General features: G+C 34.8%; 1 protein-coding gene across 3 annotated transcripts in view; it reads left to right on the forward strand.

The window, feature by feature from the left end:
* The window catches only part of LOC145279927 (neo-calmodulin-like), a 145722-nt gene that overhangs the window by 108773 nt on the left and 23676 nt on the right, over window positions 1-13273 (forward strand). For 2 of the 3 annotated variants that reach the window (XM_080131495.1, XM_080131497.1), the window contains one exon: window positions 11981-12146. In XM_080131495.1, coding sequence (XP_079987621.1) covers window positions 11981-12146 — 166 coding nt within the window. Of the gene's footprint in view, window positions 1-6629; window positions 6780-11980; window positions 12147-13273 lie in introns of those variants that run through there. The other variant, XM_080131496.1, reaches the window with a different exon arrangement.

The following is a 13273-nucleotide window of genomic DNA, read 5'->3' on the forward strand; positions in this document are numbered from 1 at the left end:
AAAAAAAAATTTTTTATTGGACTTGAGGAGTTAGTCGGATAAAAAATTCCGACTCGGACTTCTAGTACTCTTAGAAATCTGACTTACTCCGTCTCCGCAACCCTGGCAACACGACAACGCCAGGCCACGTACAAGTTTGAAGACTACGGCATATGTGACAAAGTTCGGTTGGACGATGTTGTCTGAACCATATATATGCTTACTTTTTAATCAAATAGACTGAATTCCTGCTTTAGTTTAGGACTCCTTGTGATGCACCGGAAAGAAGTTTCACATGCCTTCCGGCAATGACAGTCCACAATACATTGTAGTCAACATTGCACTGTAGAGAACCTAGTGTTGATTTTATACAATTATTTTTATTTAATGACTTCAATAAGTTTAAAATTCAAAGTTAAGTATCATAGATCAATTGTTCTCTAAACAGAATCATTCATTTCGAACACGGCCCTGTCTTATGAATGAACTTAACGTTGGTTTTATATGCACTTGTGATATGTGTGAAGGTTTTAACTGCGGTCCAAATCTAACTATTCCTTTTTTTTTTTTTTAATAAGATTTTTACAATGATCTATTTTCGATACTTATCTGGGGCATTCCGATAGAAAATCTAAGGATACACAGACACAAAGTACATTTTTATGAAATTAAGACAAAGGAAACGCATACGGACACGCAGACAAAATGTCATTCACATACACACATACACACACACACACACACACACACACACGCACACATGTATGTATATATATATATGGTAGGTAAGTAGAGATTATATATGTATGCTAGTTGGCCTCCCGGCGTTGCCTGGTCATAAAATATACATAAATATTATATTTTAATTCATGCAAATTTCTTATTTATTATAGAGTCAATTCTCTAATATTACCGAATATATAGTAATGATTTTAAAAAAAAAAAGACTTAGAACCATCTGCTAGAAGTGAAAACCAAACATTTAACGCCTTAGTCGTTATTTATCTTTCCAGCGTCGTATGTCTAAGCTACGGACAGATGAAAACAAAAGGTTAGAAATTAAGCGGCTTTGACCTATAAATGTTTAATTTTGAGCAAAGTAACACCAGGCGAAATCTTATCCTGCCAAAGTCAATTGTTTTGTCTTCAATTTTGACCCCTTCGCAGCAATTTTCACTGGATAGAAACCAGATCGAAAGTGTGTCACAGGTCTAAATACCCTATATATCAAATTTCAAATCAGTAAGCTAAATATTCAGAGAGGAGTTTAGTAGACTTTTCGCGCGCGCACACACACACACAAATAAGGTAACATATATTCGTGCAGTAGAAAGTTTTCATCTTAAATTTTATGCAGAAAGTAGAAATTTATATATTAATACGATAGCGTGTGTTCTTTTGTGTGTCACGCTTACATCCTGGTCGTTTGATTGTTATGTTCTATTTCTAGTCATAAATAATTTTACCAAGAATTCTTCATAAGTTTGTGTTTCGGTTTCGATTATGGCTAAAGGAACTCAAATTATATATATACATACATATATATATATACACACACATTCTAAGTTTTTATTTCAGTTTCGATTCAAACTAATACATCAAAGTCATATGGATATATATATATATATATATATATAATTACTTTTTTGAAATGTCAACTTTATAATATATAAAAATCGATAGAACATTAACTCTATAATAATATATACGAAATCTGCAAGAATTAAAATATATTTAAGCGTACTTTATGACTGGGCTTTGCCGGACGTTCATGCTAGATTAGATAAATACTTCTGCAGTTTTAACAAAAAGCTACAATAATATCAGAGCGTTTCCATTTACACTGAACAGAATGCTGACATCAATATATTACATATGAATGAGTACCCCGTGGAATTTCCAAGGTTCCACTAGTTATGCATGAATAAATAGAATTCAGCTTAATAGTGAAATAAAACCAATCATCAAACAAGAAACCATAAAAAAAATTAACAAGTAATTAATTAACGCTCGCATTTTTTCAAAGAAATATGCAAATTACACTCTAGATTATCTACTTGCCAGAATTTGGCGTTTAATAGTTCTTAATTATTTAGTGGTCCTGAGATAGGGGCTCGGCAAATGGAGCAAAATCTCATAATCGACAGGAATAGTTACCCTACACTGATGATTGCGTAAGCATGAAACACTAGTGTTCGTAGGTTAAAATAAATAGTTATTTAATTATATAATTATTCATTTTATGTATATGTATGTATATAGTTATATCATTCAAATTTTGTGTATAAATAATTATTCATTTCATATATATATATATATATACACACACACACACACACACATATATATTTATGTTTTCATTTTTAATTTTTTTTACCCGGGGATCACCACTTATCAAGGCCCGGAAGCCACTCGTGGATAAGGGTTATTTTGTGTACAATAATCAATGGGATAATATCGTAGTAATTGTTAGTATTGGAGATTTGATAAAGTGTCTTACTTAAGGGGGCGATTAATCAGGAATTTGTTTATGTTGGACTTGAAGACATCCAAATTGTAGCCAGGTGGGAAACAGGCAAACGGAAGAGAATTCCACTGGCGTGCGCTTCTCAGAAAGAAGCTATGTTCATGGAATCTACGTTTTGATTTAGGCACAGATAAAGAGTGGGGAAATTACTGACAGTGGTTTTAGCTAGACGAGTGTTTATCGTGAAGGATTGGCGAGGGGGGACCAGAGATTGGAGCTCGGACGAGCACTTGCTATGGAGATAACGATAAAACAAAGACAGGCTCGCAACGTCTCTTCTGTGAGAGAGTTTGCTGGAAAGAGAAGAGAGCACCCCCACTAAGTCATAAAGTCTATTTTGTACTTTGTCAAGGCAGGATAGGCTATTTTTAGAAGCTCCAGCCCAGATGTGGCAGCAGTACTCCATCTTTGGACGTACTTGGCATTAATAGAGATAGAGATGGCATCAGTAGTGAGATATCTTCTGGAGCGGTAGAAGGATCCCACCATTTTCCCAGCGCCCCGGGCAACAGACTTAATATACGTGTTCCATTTCAGATCAGGAGTAAAGGTCAAACCCAGAAGCTTGTCAAAATATGAAGCCTCCCAAGACGAGAGCCATCCATTTCAATTGATGCTAGATGAGGAACAGAGCGTTGATGATGTAAAGTTAGGAGCTTGGTTTAAAAGTAACCAGTCATCTCTTCCCCCACTGAACCACGCGCTCAAGATCAGAGGAGAGAGAATCAGAGAGAGCTTTGTCATTTACGGCCTTTGATGTGTTGCCGTAGATGGCCGTGTCATCAGCATAGATGTCAACGAATGATTTAAGTATGTGTTTTGGTAGATCATTGATGTAGATCAAGAAGAGAGTTGGGCCTAGGATGGATCCCTGGAGTACTCCAGCATTAATGCTGTGGGCCTCTGATTGCTGCCCATCAACCACTACTCTTATGAACCTATTAGAGAGAAAGGATTTAATTATTGCGACAACATTTCCAGTTATACCGTAGCTGGAAATCTTGTGAAGTAGGCCCTTATGCCAAACCTTATCGAAGGCCTTTGATATGTCAAGAGCAATTGCCCCAGAAAGGAAGCCTTTGTCGAGAGATTAACTAATCCTATGGGATATAACTGTTAGCATATCAGCTGTAGATCTAGCAGAACAGAAACCATATTGCATGTCACTAAGGAGGTTATTTCTGCTAAGGTGGTTGACTGCTTATATATATATATATATTATATATATATAATATATATATATATATATATATATATATATATATACACTTCAGAATAAAATTATCTAACAATCAGCTGGTTTGGAAACATGTGATTATAAGTTTTATAAGATATTACTGGCAGTAATATTCTATAAGTATTATCCCACCTAAATAAGAATTGCTCGATATACAAGATAGAGCAAATAAATCAAATTTTAGTCATTCAACGAATTTAAAAATTTATGACGTGAAATGTTTGAGTTTCAGATTAAAGATTTTTATTATTCTATGTAAGACAAAGAATACATTAGAAATATTTGATATATATAAAATATATATAAACTTTGATATATATAATCAAATTAAAAATAAAGGGTTGCTAGCTTAATCCTATATTTCAGACTTACCGCTGGAAAATTTACACATATAATGCGGCCTAATTATATTAGTGAAACAATCGTTAAATAGAAACGGGGGTCATCAGCTGTTTATCATGTAACTGTTTCGCAAAATTAAAAAAAAAAATCAAAAACTGTTATTAAATTTATGGCTTCACGGCAATTTCCCATTAAGAAAATGATTTAAGATGCATTGCTTTACCATCTAATTTACATATGGGTTTATGGTGTATACAAACACATGTATATACTGAATGATCCGTGACGCATGATTATAATTTGCTCTACTTTGCAATCGCCAATTCATCAATCTATTAAGAAATTATTCTTTCATGACTAAAAAATAAGTTTCTTTACTTTCATATTATGTTTGTGAAGTGTGTACAGGTTAAGAGTCCTTGTATTGCTAATTAATTTACGTACGCGTTTACAATGTGCACGAAAACGCCATGCAAATTAGGGGAATTCACTAATTGCTAATAGTTAATAAAAAAAATTAGAATAAATTAAATCCATATGCACCGAGGGAGTTTAAGAGGAAATATATAATATACAATTCTATAATCACTAACTGAAAGATGGATGACGTATTAAGTTAGCTAAAACTTATCCTAAATAGAAGAAATAAAACGGATTTCTTTTCAGGCATAACTTAATTCCAGAACTAAGCAGTATTTTAGCATGTATTTTGTGTCATTTAAGTATAGCGAAAAATACCATAGGGGAAACAAGCGCTTATGAAATGAGCAACAGTACTCCATTAAAGAGTGATGTTGTTTTGCTGTGTGTACAAACACGTTATGCAGATAAATTGAAAAGAGAAACCCAATGTTTGTCTGAATTATCACAGAGACATTAAACGCTATTAGACCTGCCACTTCGGCCTAATGGTAAGTATGTTCACTAATGAATCGGGAGACGAGTGTTCAGTCATCGGTCGTGTCATACCAAAGCCACTTAAGTATAAATCGTGACACATAAAATAGTACTTTACTAGCGAGGCCTATGGAAATTCCACAGGGGACTCTTTCGTATGTAATATATTGATGTTGGATGTTCAGCGTAAATGGAGACGCCCTGATATTGTACCTATTTACAATGTCTCCCCACGGGACAGAGTTAGACACCAGGGTCGTTTTTTAATGTGGAGAAAAGGTACAAAAATAAAAAAAAAATTGTCTCAGTCGTGAAGGACTGCTCTTCCACCGAAAGAGAACAAGAAATAGAAGTGCAGCATCTGAAGAACAGATACTACACTTTGATCTTGTTTATATATTTTATTGCTTTTAAAATTTTGAAAATACAATTAAGTAAAAAACAAAAGATTTTTAAACAACAAAATTAGGCACAAGGCCCTACAAGAAATTGGGGAGGGGAAGGGTTCAGGGTCTTTGTGACTAAAGTGATTAAAAGTAATAAACGTAGACTTTGGAGTCTTACTCGTGACTGGCAACATTTACCAAAATACCTTATTCACTCTATGGATCTTCTTGGCCAAACGCCCTGATATTGTAGCTCTTTTGTTAAAACTGCAAAAGAATTTATCTAAGCTCGCAGAGACGCCAGGCGTAGCCCGGTCGTAAAGTACGCTTAAATATGATATTTTAATTCTGGCAGATTTCGTATATATTATTATAGAATTAATGTTCAATCAATTTTTATATATTATAAAGTTGCTATTTCAATATATATGACTTTGGTGCATCAGCTTGAATCGAAACCAATATATATATATATATATATATATATATATATATATATATAAACTCGACTTCCTTCAGCTATAATCGAAACCAAAACTATGAAGAATTCTTGGTAAAATTATTTATTACAAGAAATGGAAATTCATAACAATTAAACGACAGTCAATCGGTTGTAAAGCTGACACAAAAAATGAATAACACACGCTATCCTATCAATATATAGATGCTACCAAAATGAAGGGTAAGTGGGGTAATTCTGTGAAAAGGGGTGCACCTTTCCCCACACTTTGTACTAATGAAAAGGGAGCTTCCGGATCACCCTCGGTTATGGTCGACTACTTTAATTCTTTATTCTTTTTATATATGGGTTGAATCAACATACAATGAGTGAGAGTGATAACCAGAAACACAGTAAGAGATAGGTCACTTAGCGAGTTAATTACAAAATCTGTTCAATTAAACGAATTAAAATGGAATTTTATTTTCAAACCTAACTCGATCCCAACATTAGAGAATATCATAGCATGTATTTTACGTGATTAACATATATAGGTGAGAAACCTTTGAACGTTGATTAACCCAGCTTTAGTATAATAGACACGTGAGCACAACATTATTAGAGGAGGATGTAGAAGGGGAAGAAGGATTGATTAAAATATAATATCGATATCAATATTTAAAAAAAATTATTTTGTTTCTTGCGATTCGATTTCAATTTATCGATCGAATAATTTCCAGTGCGTAACACCCGGTATCAGAGAGATTGGTGATCTGACATAACACAGCAACATTGTGACAAACACATCATCACTAGATCCCTGAAGCAATGAAAAGTCAGCAAAGCATGTTAGCTCCTCCCCCTTCGCTCCGCCCACTTACCATAAATGAAAGCTCAACCGCCAAGATGCACTTCTCTAAGTTACTTTTATGATAAACGGACTTCTTCCAATTTATTTTTTTCAACAATGGCGTAAGTATAATTATTCTTTTTGCTCACAAGTAACTTCGAAATAATTACTTACTAAATGCTAGGGAGTGCGCCCGACTTTTCCCGGGCGTAAAATACGCTTAAATATGATATTTTAATTTGTTCAGATTTCGTATATATTATTATAGAGTCGTGATTTCAAAAGTAAAAAAAAAAAGAAAAAAAAAGAAAAAGGTATTTACGTTCCATGAGCTAGAATAGAAACCGAAACTGTAGCATTCAAAGCTGGTGACGTTACCACTGTACTAACGTGATACGCATATAAACTACTTAAAAATTTAAAATAAACTAAGATGAATGTACAAAATGTTCCACGATTTTTTTTTCAATTTGGACCCATTTTTGATCCCTTAAAAGCAATTTTAACCGACTAAAGACCCATAAAAAATGGCCCGTAAAATACAATCATTTAAGGCCCCTAGCGCCGCTCTGCGACTTTAAGATTTGGAGGAGATAGTTTGAAAATATGGAGACACAGCCGTTTATAGAATAGATTTATATGTGATTACCTTTATTTTGCATCGTTTGTAATGCAATACTTTTTAAATATATATATAAAAACATTAAACACATTTACTTTATATTCGTTGTTTCCGTTCAGAATCGAGAGACAATGGACACTCCTGTAAAGGTAACTGCGCGTGTAATTGTAGGGCAAGTGTTACGCAATCCCCCAACTACACTACTACTACGGATGAGATCTCCCACTAGATTATAAAGTTGATTTTGTACTTCAAGAAGAGAAAATATACTCTAAGTAGCACCACTTCACCTGTGCCAGCAGTACTCGTTCAAGACTATTAAATGGATAACTTTCAGGATTATATTATCGATTATAACGCATTCTGATCCGCTCAAATCTGTAGTGTTAGGAATGTTCTGAAATTGAACCCCCTCTCTTCCCAAAATTGGCGGAGTGGTGTTTTCTTTTTGTTGTATACAATAACTTTTTTTGTTGTTTTATAACGGCTTCAATTTCTTAATGTACTAACTAGAAAGATTTGCTTTGCCGTAAGCTAGAAACCCCAAATTTATTGAAGGAACAACTGTTATAAGATTCTATTTGATGAATATGTTAGGTCGTTCTCAAATGAGTGCACTGTTGTCTATTAACTTGAAAAGTGAAGATGACTTTGTACCCTATTCAAGAGGAGAAAATATGCTCTAAGCAGCGTCACTTCACATGTGGCAGAAGTACTCGTTCTTAGAGTGCATCCTCTTTTATAGAGGTTGAGTATTGACACCGGTGCCAGGTACCTTCTGGAGCGGTAAAATGACCCAACTATTTTTCCAGCGATTTTAGCAATATATTGGATATGTCTTCAATCGTAAGAACTGCACTTTTACATTTTTTGTTATGTAATAAAACTTATAAATAAAGTAGTTGAATGCTTTGTTTGATGATAATTACAATATCGTCTTTTGCAAGGTTAAATTTTTTAGCGTCCCAAATTCTTGTACGAAAAAAAAAATGAACGAACCTCTAACCAATGACGATTGCAAATGCGCCAGAGGGAGGGAATTCCAAAGGTAATCAGCCGGGGGAAGACTTTATTAGAGTACAGTTTTCTGGCATTTTCAGGCCTCTACAATGAAGAGATGTGATTTCGTTGCAATGCTGATTAGTTAGGATATTCACATTAAGGAAGTAGAAGTGTAATAAGTTTGTCGGAGCACATTCGATAAAAGTACTTGTAAACTAAACACAGGTTTGCAATATTGCGGCGATGTGACAGATGCTACAGTTTGGTAGCTATTAGGTTAGACTCTTTATGTACCCTGCCCAAGGGGGAAGAGACTAAATGGCCAGCCCAAATACGACAACAATACTCTATGTATTTGCGAAAAGTTTTTTAGCAAATTAATTACCAATAAACATCAAACACACCCCTAAATCTTAAAAAAAAAATAACCTTAAATTTCTTTTTCACACTTAATGCTTATATTATAATCATCATTAATTGTCACGTTAAATACGATAGTTATCATCTGTCACTCTAATTTGAATCCTTAAATCTCGTAGATGACATAGTAAATTAATATTTATCTGATGTCGCTAGTGTTTCTTTGGTCAAACATAATTTTTAATGGAGTTAATAAGTTTAACGTATTTTTAACCTGCTGATGATCAACACTTATCAATGCTAAGAGTCATTGAAGGATGAAGGTCAATGAGATGAATAGGTTGTCAGTTAAATGATTGCGAGAGGATTGATCGCAACGAATGGCTTGGATAGAAGTTGATGACTTGCCTGGACGGTTTGTGGCAAGTGTTTTTTTCTTTTACTAATGAGCCTCACTTATCAGTGTTTTAAAAAAACACTTTAGGATAAGAGTGAATGGCATGGATTGATTGGAATCCTACTACAGGGTGGTCGCTAGAAAAGCGGGAAATTTGTTAAACAACGATTTATTTTTATAAAGAATAATTTTTTACAAAGTTTTTCAAAGACAAATGTTATATTATACTCATAGATACTAAAAATGTCGTCCGTGCACTTCATTGCAGCGTCTTAACCTAGAAATCCAAGCTGGTGGGGGCGTTTTGAAGGGTAACTTGTGGGATATCATTCCAAGCTCTTGCCAAACGTTTTCAAGTCATCAATAGAGTGTATGTCACGTCGACAGTTCTGCGTCTCTGTTAATAACAAGCTCCAAGCACATTAATCCATGGCATTTAAGTCTGGACTTTTTGAGGGCCAATGAAATCAGGAGTAGGTTGTCGAAGCAACTGAATTGAAGCCATTGCCGTGTGAGCCTTGACACCATTCTGCTACCGTGTCCATGTTTGGTTGTCCATTACATTTCGCTAAACATCTGTTGAAGAAATAAATAAGCCAGATGTAATGAAATCAGTATGCAGATTGCACACCCATTCGACAACAAAAGAACCAATCAAAAAATAGCAATCACGCATCTTATGATCTAATGTGACCTTCAAATTTCCAGCTTTTCTTGCGTCCATCCTGTAATATCACCACTAGTGTGCTATCAGATCAGTCTGTCTGAAGATGCCGGCTGCTTTCTGACCTAAAATGCACCAAACACTAATCATATTGTTTTTTTCCTTTCCCTTAATCATGTTTTGCAAAATTAAAAATAAAAGTTCATCTAGAAAACAACCAAACCAAATGTTGTTTGGGTGTGCGTACATAACGGGGACGAGACGTCGTTTATTACGGAGGTACACTGCGACGACGATGACCCGATTACTTGGGAATTTATAATAAGCGATATAGATATGAAGAGAGAGACATGTGATAGACAGATAGACACAGAGAGGGAATTCATTATTGGAGAGGGGGATACAGTCAACACCTTTGGTTTCATATAACGTTCATTTTACAACACGATGAAGACAGAAACACATTACCTTGCGGTTGATGACAAACGAAGAAAAAGACTTACTTAGCAATACGAAGACATTTATTTCCAGCTGGTGATGAGAATGATCAGAATCCTATGTCACGTTAGATTTCTACATTTTGTCCTCTCCTCTCTGTCTCGCTTCTGAAAGGGGCTTAGACTAACTCTCTTCTCTCTCAACTGCCAACTCTCTCGACACTAACTTAAACTCCACCTCGAACTCTAACCTAACTGCATATATGGACATTATATTTCTTTGTGACGTCAGAACGTAGCCAACATGTGCCTGCTTTGTCCGTGTATATTGCATCCGCTTCCAATGTTTTCTGGTACACAAAGAACATTCTTTAATTTCCATTGTCCCATTCTACCTTCTCTGACCTAACTTTGTTGTATAGTTTTTTTTTCTAATATAATGGACACTTCTCTAAATTTCTGGAATCGCATCTAAATAGCAATATGTATTCATTTTTAACTTTTGATCACCGAGTCCCATTCTAGCATTCCCCTTTAATAATAATGTTCGACCCTAATTATTTCATTTCTTTAATTACTGGGAGATATCCCCTTCAATATACAAACACCATGAATAAATATTTTACATATAAACACTTGAAGCATAAAACGTTTTTTTTTGTAATCAAATGCCCCGAAAAGGGTTAATATGCCGTAAACTAAAACAAACAAATCACTCCACAAAAAAAGCAGCAAAAAAACATCACTCATCCAATGTCCACTTTTTACTTTCCATGATTTTATTTTATTGTCATCAGATGTGAAGATAACGTTGTTTAGGGAAGTAATCTTGTGATAACGGGTTCTACATATTGAAAGAAACCCCGTTGATGGAAATTTCATTTTATGTTAGGCACATGGAGGAAATGCTTTGCAGTGATGGTAGTAAGACGAGTTCTTGCTGTGGGAGTTATCTATATCTATAAAAGTGAGAATGTGTGTGAGGACACTTCTCAACCTATATACTCAACGAATTTTTGATCTACAGGTTTGAACTTTTTAATCGGGTTTCATTCATAAAAAAAGGGCTTCAAGGGGTCAAAATTGAAAAATTGGTACGTGGATCATCGGATTTTTATCTGTCAACTGTTTCACACATGCGCATGCGTGAATCGTTTACAAGACAGATTACATATGTTAAGAATAAGTAGGTTTGAAAACACTTAAAGTTAGTGTAAATCTGGCCTAATGGTTATCATACTTGACTCACTGTTTTTGGTTTCTATCTCGGCTCGAGTATTTTTTTCTTACAAGAAGTGAACTGGTTAGAAAAAAAAAACGATAATCGCATGCACATGTCTCGGTTTCTTTCCGTTTTTTTTTTTATTTTTTACTTAAGAAATTTAACCTGCCATTTAATACTTACAGTATTTGTTTATAAGAAATCTGCATTAATTAATTTATGCGTATTTTACGACCGGGCAACGCTGGGCGGCTTTCTTGTACAGGATTAAACTGATGATTGAAGCCGTCGAACACTTTTCATGGAAATAATGATAGAATATAGAGACTAGTGACGTCTCTTTTGTGACAAAAACACTGTAAAAAACACTATATTACGGAATCGATTTTGAACTCTCCCAAACAAGAAAGCGTGTCTTGTAATGTATCAGAGGTCCTCCATCTTATGACATATTTGACTTTGATAGACGTAAGAAGTTTGCATCGAGAGTAAGGTACTCTTTGAAACGATAGAAGGATCCAAGAATTTTTTTTAACAACATAAAACAATTTTGATTATTATTTTTTTTTTTAATAAACCTTTTTTTTTTTTCAATCTAAACTTTTCTGTATTTTTTCAGTGATAAACCAGCGAAGATGGAGGTTCTTCCTCCCTTACCCATCGACCTCTACTTGATGCAAGAATTCCAAGCTATGGACGCTGAAAGTACAGGTTCTTTGAACTGCAAACAATTCACAAATTTACTGCTCTACCTTGGGTATTACCAACCGGTTGAGAAAATTCGGGTAAGATTTTATTTTTATTTCCCAAGATTTCTTTTACTTACATTTCTCGCATGTAATCGTAAACGATGGACGTTTACATCTGTATCTACTGTTTGCACATTGACATCAAAGCCATCATAGTCTACGGCATTGTTGAGTTGGTTCGTTCTCTATTGTGCAGTTATAGGAGGTCCATTCTTCCAGGCGTTACTTCTCACCTTCTGAGAAGGGGTTAGTTTCAAGCTAATCGCCTGAGACGCCCATACTAAGAGATGCAAATGGGTCTGGCTTTTTAAATCCCACTTTCCTAACTTTACATCCCGTCTTCCCGCCGAGGGAGGAAGATAAATGTTGACGTAGTGTTTCTTTAGTATTTTGGCGAGGAAAAATATGTATCTGTTCTGAAGTCACACTTAGTCTATCCTATCCTCAGTTAGTTTTTATTTTAAACTAGAGCAGTTGAGCGATCTGACTGAAATGTTATATGGTTCTTTGTAAATGGGTAAAACAAACTAAGTGTTATTGTATCCGTTTGATGCACAGCTAGGAATTACTGTAGAGTCCCGGGATACGGTGACTCTGGGATTTTTTTTTTCGGATTATGATGTGAAATACAATGTTTTTCTGGTACCTGGTTACAGTATTTACCCCACCTTACGGTGTTATTTATAATGTTATTTGATTATGTACATGTGTATTATATAATGTAATTTGTTACTAATTGTTAATGCCGTATCCCGGGGTTCTACTGTAATAGGGATAAGTATTTAATGTAAAACTGAGCACAGTTATACCCATATTCAACTATCAAATTGGCATAAAGCACTCATTCTAAGTCAATGAGCTATAATTTTTACCCTATTTATATCTATAACGGTTTAATATAATATATATTCTAGCATACACTATGACAACATACAGAAACTCCTAGACTTGATGAACTTCAGTAGAACACACCCGAATCTAGAACTCGAAACTTGAATCATTTGCATGCGGGATGCTGGCTAGGTAACTAAGACAGCACCATACACACAGGAAAATCTGATAGCTCTCACCGAACATGCGAAGCACGGTGAGCGGCTGAATGTAGGATGAATCTATCTTCTCAAATTAGTGTACATTCCTTCAATTAGCAAGAACCTAGTTGG

This window comes from Euprymna scolopes, chromosome 7 (genome assembly GCF_053919585.1).
Source record: "Euprymna scolopes isolate OS-2025 chromosome 7, ASM5391958v1, whole genome shotgun sequence".
Lineage (NCBI taxonomy): Eukaryota > Metazoa > Mollusca > Cephalopoda > Sepiida > Sepiolidae > Euprymna > Euprymna scolopes.